The sequence below is a fragment of the Dicentrarchus labrax genome, unplaced genomic scaffold (genome assembly GCF_905237075.1).
Source record: "Dicentrarchus labrax unplaced genomic scaffold, dlabrax2021, whole genome shotgun sequence".
Taxonomy (NCBI): domain Eukaryota; kingdom Metazoa; phylum Chordata; class Actinopteri; family Moronidae; genus Dicentrarchus; species Dicentrarchus labrax.
In genome coordinates, this window is record NW_026136723.1 from 9,015,470 (window position 1) to 9,028,996 (window position 13,527).

At 41.4% G+C, this 13,527-nt stretch overlaps 1 protein-coding gene across 2 annotated transcripts in view; it reads right to left on the minus strand.

Moving 5' to 3' along the window:
- LOC127357616 (solute carrier family 66 member 2) overlaps positions 1-13,527 on the minus strand; it is a 29,418-nt gene that overhangs the window by 12,653 nt on the left and 3,238 nt on the right. Inside the window, exons 3-4 of one of the 2 annotated variants that reach the window (XM_051389927.1) lie at positions 12,145-12,195; positions 2,938-3,154 (exon numbers count right to left, since the gene is read on the minus strand). In XM_051389927.1, the coding sequence (XP_051245887.1) occupies positions 2,938-3,154; positions 12,145-12,195 (268 nt within the window). The remainder of the gene's footprint in view (positions 1-2,937; positions 3,155-12,144; positions 12,196-13,527) is intronic. The other variant, XM_051389928.1, reaches the window with a different exon arrangement.

A 13,527-nucleotide genomic window follows, 5' to 3' on the forward strand; every position in this document is an offset into this window, starting at 1 on the left:
TTTCTTAGTCAAAGAAAAACGCAGCTTGCCTGCATGGCGCTAATGTTATTATAATGTAAAATGTTTCAGCATATTGTCGGTGTGAAATGAGGCCACGCTTTTGACTGTTCCTTCCTCTCCACCATGACCCGTTCCTGTTTCAAGTTTCTAGGAGCATAGACACATAAGTTTTTCTCGTCACTGTAATACTCAACTGGCATAGACAAAAGGATTGATAAAGTCGGACGCATACGATTCCGATGGATCAGACAATTTGGAACCGGTTCTCTATTCCCATCCCTATGTATAATCACTTAAAAATAAGAATTGTTGTGTTTCTGTTTATTTTATATCAACAGACACCGTGGGTCGCCTTCAACGGAGGCCGCAGTGTTGAACCGCCATGTTTCTACAGTAGCCCAGAAAGGACAAACGGCCACCGTAGTAGGGGAGGGTGAATCAAGGGAGTTGCAATTAAAGCAAGTCAGTTTGGCTCTTTGCATCGAGTCTTTCCCATTGAAACTGAACCTTTAGAACATAATCCACACAAAAATAATGATTATGAATCGTTATTGGACAATGTGCCTTGCATTTCTCAATCCATTCTACTGTTTGGTGGTGCATTTTCTCCCGATGGGTAATCGGTCAAAAGTGGTGCCATGCAACTTCCTGCTGCTGGGTTTCACAGCAGAAAGTTGTTGTGCTCTTTCCAAAACATCAATGGAAAGGTCTTAGGTTTTGTTGTCAGGACTTCAGAAAACAGAGTGTACTTTTTCTACAGTCATACAGGAAGAAATGCATCAGGGGAATGTGGCATACACACCAATTTATGCCCCTGTTGTACCACAAATAGCCTAGAATGCATTACAACCACAGGAAATGTGAGACCTTTTTGAGTATAGGGTACAGCTGTGATCATAGACATTCTCCCATGCTACTATCTTTATTTATGGATACATTTATGTCCACCCTGACTGAAAGCCTGTTTACAACCACTTTCTGGCGGTGTGTTGAAATGCATTCTGGGAAACCATAGAAAACAACTGAAGATATCATGGAAAGTCGGTACCACCAAAAAGTCAGATGCACTAGCCAATTACAAAATTAATCATGAAATCCACAAGTGAAGAAGGCACATAATGTAAGACAGCTTGGTGGACAATGAGGGTGGCAGGAAGTGCATGCAAAAAAAGAATTAAATAAGGCATGGGACAGAGAGGGTATGGCAAAACCCAGCGTGAGCGCTGTCATGGCCGGTTAAGTGGACAGGCAGCCCTGCTGGAATTCTGTTATCTGTCAGCTGCAGAAAGCCAACCAGCAGAGGGGAGGGGGGGCGCACAGCTCTGAGGCAGGACACACACTGTGAGAAAGCTTTTTATCAGGCCTGTGTGTTCTGTGGACAATCTCCAACTCTTTTAATACAAACATTATCAGTTTTATCTTTTCAATTACATTTAACGTTTCTCTTTATCTTATTTCTTTTTCCCTGTCTGCTTTTAATCAAGCGATGCTGTTGGGTTCTTTGCAAATCCTTTTACGTCTCATTGCTTTCCGCTGAGTGCTTATACCATTCAGGTTGTGTGAACTATTTTAAATAGCAGCAGTTTCCAGGGCTTGGTTAGCACTCAGAAAGCTAGTAGAATTGATTTTGAAATCGCTTTCAAAAATCTATTTTACGTCAAAGCTTCTAATTACAGCTTGAGACTCGATGCAAATTAGCATTAATATGCCAGTGATACATTATCAATAGATACCGCAAGACAGAATACCTCATTACCATATTGATTTTCAGAGAAACTTGAGAGGGCCAATTGTCATGTTGGCATAATAGTAGTTGTCAGGAGCCCTGTCCTTACTTCCTGCTCGACAGGTGCCAGAAATACTTAATAATAAGCACGTGTCAGTGTAAATGATTATATGTGAGACAATATAATCAGGAGCCATTACTCAGATGAGTGTGTCGCTACAGGACAACACACCCTCACGGCTGCCTGTAATGGAAGTGGCACTCATAAATAAAACAGTACTCATCAGGATAAAGACATTATCATTAATCAAAGATGCGACAAGCTTTATTTTGATTGCCATCTGACTGTAAATTATACTTAATGCCTAAATAGTTGAGGAGAAAGAGAGAGTGACAGTAAAAAACCTTTCAGGATTCAAAGTGTGTTTACAATGCGAGACATGTCCAATTCTCACAATGTGACTGCTGCTATGACCCACGTCTACAAACCAACCAATCAGAACACCATATGAAATGGTGCAGAATACACAACATTTCATAAGTGTCAAAGTTTTTCACTACACTTTATTTAGATTTGACTATTATTCAACTGAAATCAACAACGTCTCCGCTAAGGTTTGAAGAAGATATTAAGCAGCAATGCCGTTAACTAGCACAAGAAAGGCGACGTGTTCAAGGAGTGTGCTGACCATCATCGAATAAATAAGTTCACCACGACATGATAGGGCTGTTCCCGTATCAGGATTCTAAACTCAGAGTCGCACTTCAAATCGACTCAGAAAGAGAAGGTGGTGGTTGTCTCTGATATATCAGTTTGTCATGTTCTTGTGGTTCTGGTTCTGTGGCTTTTTCTTAATTCATAGATGTTTGCAATTTTTGTAAACCTTAATAGTGAGGTTTTTTCTTCAATACTCCTTACTTACTACTTGCAGAGCATTCGCTCCACACAAAACTCCTGAAAACATCTGATTTCCATACAGCAAGTGTGTGTCCTGCTCATAGTTCAGTTATCAGTTCCTAGCACTGATTAGTCTTGCATTGCCCTCCCGTTCCATTACCCCTCTCTGTTTCCATCACAGTTCATTTTTGTCTCTATTGTGGCCCCTAAAAGCAAAATGCCCAAAAACGGAAAAGAAACCCCAAAACCCTGAATTCTCAGTGCATACATATACACACATATCAAGCTAGGATGTTCAGTATTGAATCCCTACCTCATGCCCTCTGTAGACTTGTTCTGATAGTTGCAGTGGAGCTGTGGTGTGCCCAGCATTGCTTCTGTGAAGACAGCCAGGAAACCCAGGGACTCCACGAACACCGCAGAGTCCAGGAAGAGGTAGGTTATATAGGCTGCCACCAGCGTGAAGGCCAGCACGCACTGCAGGTAGTCAACGAAGTGACTCCACGACCAGAAGTGGTTCCAGTCAAAGTCTAAAAGGTGTAAAACAAAGGGAAACCACAAATAAGTCCACAGAAATGAATATATTTTAACAAGTAGCCACTACAAGAGAGAACAGTTCTAAAGCAGCATGCCAGTACTGGCACAGTTAGAGAAACATTGCTTGATGTGCACTGATCCGGAAGCAAAAATAAAAAAATAAAGAGACACGCAACAGTAATGTTGTTTCTGGTTGAGAAAAGACAGGACTTTTTTAGACACATTACAGGAAGAGTTTCATTCAAAAGTGAGGGGGAAAACTACCTTTTGGCTTTAATATGCCTTTATTTGATATGGCAGGTGAGGATAGAGAGGAAAAGGTTTAATAGTGTATGAAACGCTTGTAAGTAAGTAAGTGAGTAAGTAAAGCTTTGTTTATATAGCACCTTTTTGACAGAGATCTTTAGGGTGCTTTACAAACAACAAATGTACATATGGGTATAACCATACCCAATCACACAAACATAGGAAGCATGTAAATACAAACATAAGGAAGATAAAACAAACAAGGAGATCTATAAAAAGGCTTGCCTGTAGAGGAGGGTTTTGGGCTTAAAACAGTCCACAGATTCACGGCTGGTTCTGGTTAAAAGTCTGGCCGCTGTACTTTCATAGGACTTAAACTGTGGTTTAAATTACAGGACAGATAGATAGTCAGCTGTGAGACACTTTCTCTTTCGTACTTGCGTCCAATCGAATTTCCCCACTCTCCTTGCTCCCTGTTTTCTAGCACTGGAGGAAATAATATCTACTAATCTACTATCTACTTTTTAACTGTAGATCTAGTTAATAAAAGAGAGCAAAAACTCCATTATTGTGAACATTTTTTTAAGTGACTTCACACTTGAGCTGCAAATTTTCACAGGACTCCCACAATCCCCTTCTCGTAGAAAAAAAAAATATATGTCACTGCCACAAATAGGCCGTCTGAACGGCGCACGATTTGGACTCGTTCTCATTCAGATTCTTGCAAAAGCAGAAGCCTTTAACTTCAGGGTCTTGAAGGAGGAGGAGTGAAATAGTATTTTCCACACAACAGTAATGGGCTGGGTGGGAATCTGGACACTGATGAACGATTTAAACCCTGTTTTTATGCCCCAACACCTCTCGTGTGCGCTCTTTCTCCAAGGAAATGATTAGATAAAGATTCTGAGCACAACAACAGTGGCTTCCTGTAATAAGAAACGGAGCCAATACTAATCATACTGTGACAATACTCTCAAGGCTGCGAAGATTTGATCGCCTCAGGTACTACTTTAACTATGGCTGATGAGGGGAACAGGTACAATAAACAATGTAAGACATCCCTCTAATTTCCTCTACACAGTCAACATATGTTTATTGTAGAAGCTGTAGAAAAGGGAAAATAAAAAGCATGCACGTAGCTGCTGATTTAATGTGTGAGCAGAGGACATTGAAAGAGTTTATCATGAAAATCTAATCATGGCTGCGAGCGTAAGACGCTTCTGCAGGATTTCTACAAGCCTCAAATGCAATAGAGCCGATTCGTTTAATCACGTTTAAATGAGGCTCTCTTTATCCAAGAGGCACATCTAGGCCCTCTAAAGAGGTCTTCTGTATAGGTCTGCATATGCCTCCAGAGACGGGCCTATACAGTAGACAAAGCAAAAACGAAAAACAGAAAAAAAGGATTGTTTGGAATAACTTCACCACTAAATACCACGCTGGACTGAAAAACCCTCCTGTTTTTCGAGACGTGATAAAATCAGAAGTGAAAGAATACAAGCGTTTATGACATTTGAGTTTATAATTTAATGAAATATTGCTTCATTAGAGAATTAATGGTGACCGATTCTGACATTTAGATGGCATTTCTACATGAATACACATGGCAGGCACGCATGCGTGCAAGGTAACCTGGCTTTGCAATATTGAGTGTTATTGAACCAATCCAATTGTTCTGTTCTGACAGACAAATCCCATAAAAGTAACCAAATAAAACTCACAGAGCAATTCAAACCAGGTCACAGCCTTCTGTCAGCCCACCACACACTCCATACACCAAGATTTACCACGGCAAACCCTTACAACTATGTAGGACAGCAGCACAATGTAGTTTTGAAGCCAAGCAAAGCTTTTTTAAAAAAAGGTATAACAAGGTATGTATTTCTGTTCTGACTATAATCAACACTAAGAATATCCTTTGAGGGCTGTTATGTGTACTGTATAGCAGTGTGTTATTCTGTAGGTGTTGAGGCTGCAGATGTGTGGTGTGGCTGTGGAGCCCTGCTGGCAGCAGAGCCAGAGGACTGTGAATCTGGGCCAACTAGCACCAGGCTGGCGCTGCCTGATAACAGCCCAACACACAGGGAAGCAATCAGGGGCATAGAGCAGCGTTCAACAGCAAACTGGCTGCTTAAGGCCTGCACAGCTTCACATGAAACACACAACTGAACATATGATATATGTAATGAAAGGCTCGTAGTGATGATTCCACTGGGCTCCAGTTTGGGAAGTATAACAGACACACACGTACAGCAGTAGCTGGCAGGAGCCGTGGAAACGTCTACAATATCGCACACTGTTAGCTAGCTAGTGAGCAGTGTCACACCTGTTAACAAATGAGCTTTTAATACATTTACTCAAAAGTGTAAAAGCCCCTAAAAAAGCCCCCAAAACAGAGCCGGACTTGTCAGGTGGCCAAAACACGACCCAGAATGAATGCTAATGTTTAAAAATAAGCACCTGTTTGCTAACACGTTAGCCATAACAACGCCACTGTGCGTCTGTTAGCTTGTTTCTTCTGCCCCCAAGTGGCTAAAATACACAGCTCAAATTAGCAATATGCTAACCTGAGCTGTATGTTTACCACATACATCTTTTATGATGTGTAGAGTAAAGTATAATTTTCCCGTTGAGATGTACTGGTAGTAATTAAGTCTTAACAGCCAGTTCCTCAAAGTTGTTCTTCATTCATTTTGGAACTGTAGGTAATTTCAGTAGGGTAAACCCAGGTGTCACAAATGATATTAATTAGGGTTTTGTTCCATTTAGAGTAGCAGAGCCTCTCCAGTGAGCTAACAAGCACAACAGCAGCACCCTGACTCTGTTTGACCTGAATGTAATGGATCCTTAATTAGTATCCCCGGTAACACCTGTTTACCCTACAATTTCATTTCAAAATGGCTGCTGTGAAAACGGTCTACTGGGGCTGTTGCCTGCACAGCTCTATCTGCAAGTTTCCCTTTTCAGTTCTTAAGAGAAAAAACTAATAAGAACTTTTCCTAAACTTTTTCCCCCAGTCTCGGTTGTCAGTGAGTGGGGAGCGGAGGAGGAGAGATAATGCAGAACATTTCCTCTGTGGTGGAATTAAAAATATTTTTTCCATCTTGCTTAATTTGGTTTTCAATTTGGTGGTCAGGGAGGGGGAAGAACAGAACGCCTTCGTTTCGAACACCTTTGGCTCTAGCAAAAAAAAAGGCTGTGATTATGACTTATGCTTTTCCTTTATCTGTGCAGTCCCTGTTTTAGTAACCACACTCCTTCGTACCAGTGCTGCAGTGTCATCATCTCTTAATCCTGTATGTGCAGAAGATACACACAAATCTGATTTCAGTTCTGAGCAGCAGCAAATGTCAAAACAGTGTCCTGTAGGCAGATCGGTGTGTCACAACATTTCACACTGACCACTAAAGGGATGTTTATCACGGTACTGTACCTCGGCCATCCCCTGCCATACACCTCTCTTGCTGTGCCACTTGTGTACCCCGGGGCATTCTCCTCCTCCTCTTCAATCCCTGTGCTATGTGGCAGCCGCTGTAGCACTGTGTGGGAACAGACTGGAGGTGCACACAATGGGCTCCCTGTGGTGGCCAAGCGTCTTGTGCACAGCTCGGTTTGAAGTCCCACAGAGTTGCGGTACGTGTGTAGGAAGACACGGGTCAGAGTTGGAGTTTTCAATCGCTTGTTTACCAACTGTTCCCTGACAGTTACAGTTAGGCCCTGGAAAAGTCTGTGGGGGTACTTGAAATAATGACTCGCTGTCGCTCAAAAAAAGCACCCGTGGGAGAAGCAGGGACATTATTATGAAAGACAGTTAGAACAGCCTGGGAAATTGAACCTCAGATTTCCACAAGCTTCGTTTTCTGAATTTAAGACAGGGAGCTATTTCACAATGACTAATAGGCTTTCACAGCCAAACCAAAACCTAGCAACCTTTCCACGCTGCCACCTAGACCACATGCTTCTAGAAAAAGACTGCGGCTAAAAAGTTAGGCCTCGACCTGCCCTTAAGGAGCGGATAACTGCACCTACAGGATGAGGTGATTCATTCGAAAGCTCACAAAGCCAATGAAGCTACATGTACAGACCCCAAAGGGGCCAGAATGAGCAATGAGCCATAACTGAACATTAGAAAGAAATGGAAATCTGTTGTATTGCCATGTACCTCTGTAACATTGTTAGGCCAGCATCTCTGTGCTGTGGGACCACTCAATCATCGTGACATAATCAAGATAACTGCACATTTGATACAATTCTTCTTCCTGATTCGATTTTAAGCGAACCGCAGCCACTGCAGGGATTTTACTTTTTGTGGGAAAGATAATGGGTAATGGAAAGATAATAAGGGTAATATAAAGTGGTATGCTATCCAATCAACCAGTTAATATGTCCAAAAGTTTAAATTGTGATTTTTATATCTTCAGGGTCATTCAGTGGTGCTCCGGAGCTCAGGAAAGGACATGGAGGAAAAAGCTTTAATGAGAGGGGGGGAAAAAACACTACTTGCAACGTTTTAGAGAATTGTATTTTATCTTTAGGCAACAGAACAGAACGCTAATGTTTAGCTACATTCATGTCTAAAAAGACTGGCTATGTAGGAGGATCTGCTACTACCGAGGTCAACAGAGGTCCCAGACGAGCACACCATCCACACGCAAAGAGACGAGGTATCATTTTCAAGCACATGAACTTGGGCGACAGAAGGTTGCAAAACCTAAAAGTACTGCAAACGTTTCTTTTTTTAAGATTTCACAAAATCTGATCTTTTCTTTTTCCTCCAATCACAATGCTTTCCTCTGTATCTCTTCCCAGATTTCCCTTCAAAGAGTTAAAATATCAAAAACTAATTTTTAGATTAAACTGAGCGGAAAGAGAATGCGATTGTGACAGACAAAGCTGCTGCCTCTCAGGAACAAACAGGCAAGCTTCCCCAGAGTCTGAAAACCACAGAGGCCCTAAAGTTTGCATACAGGATTTTCAATCATGGAGCGGAGCCCTGTTTGATGGCTCGCTTGCTGACACAAATTCATTTATCCGCTGCCAGAGACTTTGAAAAATCCAATCTGGGTTTCCTCTTTCGGGTCTTCAAAATAACCAAACAGTGAAGTTTGACTAAGGCATATATTAGACAAAGTGAAACTTTCCCCACCGTCATAAGAACTTTTTCGACTAATATTTCATCCTACTTTTTCTTTCCAAACTCTTTTACCTCCACCTGAGTGATCGCCAGCATTTCGGATTCTGACACGGCCAAATGATCTTATCTTTTAATCTCCTTAAAGGATTGCGCAAGGCAGTCTTCCATATAAATCACACTGAGCTGCTATTTCACCAGGATTTCTCCCTGTAAAACTACACAGCCTACAAAGGACATACTCTATGGCACAGATGTGGCCAGTTGTGTGATTGTGGTTGAGGCACCACAGGTGTTCACTGAACCTTTGTATGCTCTCAGTTCTATGACGCTATCTCAGCAAATTACACGTCTCGGCATATAATGTTCACAGCCAGTCACATCTATTATAATACTGCCTTATTTGGGCATCCTAGGAAGTTCTAGTCTTTCTGGGTACAAATGTCCAGCTGTTTGATGGAAGTGCCTGGTGTGATAATGACGCTGTGCGGCTATGAGAGAAAAAAAAAGTGCTATGATGAAGGCTTTGAGGATAAAAAGGGAACAAACAGAACAATCAGAAAAATGTGCAGGTTGACAATTTGTCCTGCTGACTAAACGCTATGGTGAGTCACTGCAGAGAGCTACAGTGTGAAGCTGTTCCACCTGACGGCTTCACACTGACACCAGCTTGGTGCTATATGTTATACTGTTAGCTTTATAATTTGCTTTGGCCTGACACTGACCACGGCTGCTCCAGGCCTCTAAGTGATGCTGCGTGTCTAACCGATCCACAGCTCTGCTCTTTCACTTCTCCCTCCCTGCTTCTACCTGGGTGTTTTCATACTTCTGTCAGCAGTAGACTACAACATGCTTACGTTTGATACCTCCACTAGCAGATCAATGAGCAGGCGCACGCCAGCAAAGCTGTGATCAAAGAACATGGCTTTCTGTCAGTTCTAATGATGCTTGGCAGAGTTCACCGATCAATGACCATTCATCTAGCCTGGAGTCTCTGGCAGTGAAAAGCTGGCTTCAACATGTGGGGAAAAACAGCTGATGCCAGATGTCAGGAAGAGACAGGCCCAACCACAGAAAGCCATACTGCTGGGGAAAACTGCTTCTGCTTTTATTAAAATGATGGAAAACATCCGACAAAGGGTACAAACTAGCACTTCAACACCAAGCCATCTAGTGTGCATTAGTCAGTCCCAGGAGGAGAATTTGATATATCTTACAACAAACTGAGCCATGTGCTTTTTCACAGCATTCAAATATTGTTTCCCACTGCCATCTAGTGTCCATACCAGGAACAACAATGGCTGTGTCCCAATTCCACAGTGTAGCATACTTATTGTAAACAGTGTGCACTATGTACTGACTGTTAGAATAAAGGAAATCTATATATTTTTAGTTTTATACAATCTTGATATAATACAACACATGCATCAACCACTGTCCATTGCAATGTTTCATTATTTTTGCAGCTGTGAGTAGTGCCTACCTTTTCCTTTGTGCACTGCATTGTGGGACAATAGAATTTTTTTAGGCAGTGGTAACACTACTGCCACCACCAGAATCAAAGCAAAAGGAAGGTTCCTTGCAGGGGCTTTAATCACTTATTTTGTCACTTTTCCTACATAATTAAAACCTGCTTGGGTGTTGGGACACTGCTTAAGAATTTCAGGTTAGACTGATTCACTGCCTTAAGTAATATCATAGTTTGATGTTACATCAAATTACATCACATGATCTGGATGACCTCTAGGTCATGTGATGTCTAGCTTTTGTAAAACAGCAGTAGTTAAGCTGCATCAAGCCGCACCCAATATGCATTTTTACATATCACAGTGGGAAAAGCACAGGTGTGGATAATAAAAATGATGATGGCTGAATTCCATTTAGCTGCTTCAGTTTCAGGGTCCTGGTATTGTGCGTTTTGGCTCCTATTGGACACTTGATCCAGGTGGAGGCATTGTACTATTAACACCTGGGCTTTTCCCACAATGACAAGTCAAAATGTCTGCTGTGAAAAGGGCCTGTGATGGAGAGCACATGTTATGACATCACGAAACACAACATTTGAGAGAACGGACAGCGTGAACCCACACTGAGCAGTACAGAAGCAGATGTCTGCCCTTTGTGCAGAAGGTTAAGTTTGATGTTATTCCATATTTTTCTTACCGTCAACAAATTAATTAAAAAGACCAAAACCAACAATGCGTTTGTCTCAAGGTGTTTTCCTATTTCCCTACCCCCCCGTCGGCTGTGCCACTCACACCCAAGCACATTTTTTTAAATCAGTAATTCATTTCCTAAAACAGCCACTGCTGTAGTTTTCAGCAATAAACAAGAGTAGATTTGTTGGGGACTATTTTCAACTGCGGATTAATAAACATTTTAGTGCTCTGGTTTGTATTTAAAGCAGCAGGATGGGGTGTGGGGCGATTGAGTCAAAATAAACTACAGTGTGTGTGTGTGTTCATGGCAATGAAGGAGCACGTCACTCAGTGCAACAGTGTGGCTCATTGATGTGTTTTTATCAGTTCTTGGACAACAATGGAGCTCTGTGGCAGAGGAAGAAGATATACCGGTATCAGGATTTGGATACGCAGGAACAACTTGTAGTAGGATCATTGTTGGTTTTGTTCTTGAATTTGTTAAAATACAGAATATCACCAGTATTATCCCTAAATTATGCACCAGCTAATTTGATGTTTAAACGTCATTATTTTCTCACACATTCTGAAATTATGCAAGATGTTAAAAAAAGTTAAAAATGAATGAACTAACCCTTTGGACAAGCTTGCTGCACACACACACACACACACACACACACACACACACACACACACACACACACACACACACACACACACACACACACAGTAACTGCAACTGCAACCTATTCATCATAAAAGGAGCATTGAGCTGAAACCAAGCGTAGTTCAAAGAACGATTTGAAAAAAGCCAGTTAGAAGACAACATCAATTAAAAGTCATTAGCATTTGAATTTGCATAAATCAGCCATTAAAAAGATGCTTTACATTCACATTTCAGGGCAGGATAAAGACCAGCATGCAACAGTTTAAGGGTCATTAAACACACGCAAAAACACATTTGATTTGAGAGTTAATATTATTCACTTCAAACTGCAAAAACGTAAAGCATTAAGTTGGAACTACAAGATGTCGGTAAGTGGATTTAAAACTGTACTATCAGCAAGTTAGTCTACTGGAAATCACTGATAATTACTAATAATTAGTCTATGTGAGGTCAGAATAAATGAGCACAAATAGCACATGCAAAATCACACCCACACAGGTTGTTCAATGAAAGCTGATGCTTCATTTGGAGTGAGGGTGTGAAGTGTAACATGCATCACAGCGGTGGCCACAATGGACGGACAGTAAATCTGTTCCATGAAAGCAACAACAGGACTACATGCGGGTGAAATGGTGCTCATGCTTCATCCAAACATGTGCTTGATGGTGTTAGTCGTCGGTTAGTGTTGGCTGGGTGGGAGGGGAGGGCCACGCCGGGTCATCATGCACGAGACACAGAGATGGAGAGGCAGATGAACTACGACTGATGTTTCATGGCAGACACAGCAAGTTCTGTACGTACCCAGAAAGAGCCTCTTAGGGATTCTGATCTCCTCGTCCTTACTGTCTGTCGCTACAGACGAGAACAAAAAAATAAGGGGGGAGAAAAAAAAAAAAACAGGGAAAGGAAGGGAAAGAAAAAAGAGCTTGGTTTTCTTCATGTTTTTTTTTTTTTCAGCAAAGCCAGAGGTGACCCGTGACGTGTCAGGTTACTGAACTTGGGCATGACTTTACAATATTGTGTGACAGTTGGTCAGACATTTCAGGTAATTAGAGACTGATTCCCTGATAAGTTCTATCACTGATTACGGAATTTGTTGTTGTATCTTTGCACCTTAACAAGGCCCTGAAAACACATCCTCTCAACCAGCTTCTTACTACGAGTGATGAGGTCCTACATAAAGACACAAAGTTCCAACTGTTTTTGATATTTTAGTTGAGAGATTTCTTTATCTGTGGTTTTGTCTGTGCTCCTCTTAATGGTTTTGACGTGGGCAGGGCTCTGTTGGAAAATGGCAATATCATGTATCGCAGCTCAAAACTGATTTTTGAGCTGTGATACATGCTGTTTGCTTTTGATGGCCGGGTCACTGTCAGTTAATCAAAGCACACCCACACAGTCCTGACGAAGCAGACCGGCTTCAGTTGAGTGTTCGATTCTTAAATATACAGAAATAATACTTTAACCTTGACTGCTGCTTATTAAAGGACCAGTGTGCGGGGTTTAATGGCTGGCGGTGAAGTTGCAGACTGAAGTAACTGAAATCCTATCTATGTATATATATATATATATATATATATATGAAAGGATCATTGTAAGGTGACAAAAAACCTGATTCCTATATTTAAGTGATTATACACTAATGAAAACATACCTATGAATATTATGTCCCATTTCTGCCAACAGATCCTCCTAAATGTTACACACTGGACCTTGAAGTCATGACTATTTAATGTTATGAAGAAAAATGATTTGAAACCAAATTTGAGGCAATAGCAATAGTGGGACTCTTCCACTGGTTGCCTGGCAACCTCACATTGACTTCAATAAGTTACTGCTTACGGCCAAGAAACAGTCCTGCACATAACTCCCTGTAAGACTACAGCTTGTCATTTTTAAACTTCAGTTTTGTCTGGATGAAACAATCCAGAGATAATGGATTATGAATGAGCTTTAGAGGGGCTGGTGGGCAGTTTGTTTACCTTCTGAGAGACAGGCTAGCTAACCGGCTGCTAGCTGTAGCTCTATATTGCCAGACAGATTCAAGAGTGGTAATAATCTTCTAATTGGCAAGAAAGGGATTAAATGCATATCTCAAAATCTCAAATGCATGCGTACAACAGCACACATAAAGGAAGAACCTCAGCTGCTTAATAGTAAATTCAACTATGTGTGAAGCTGTGT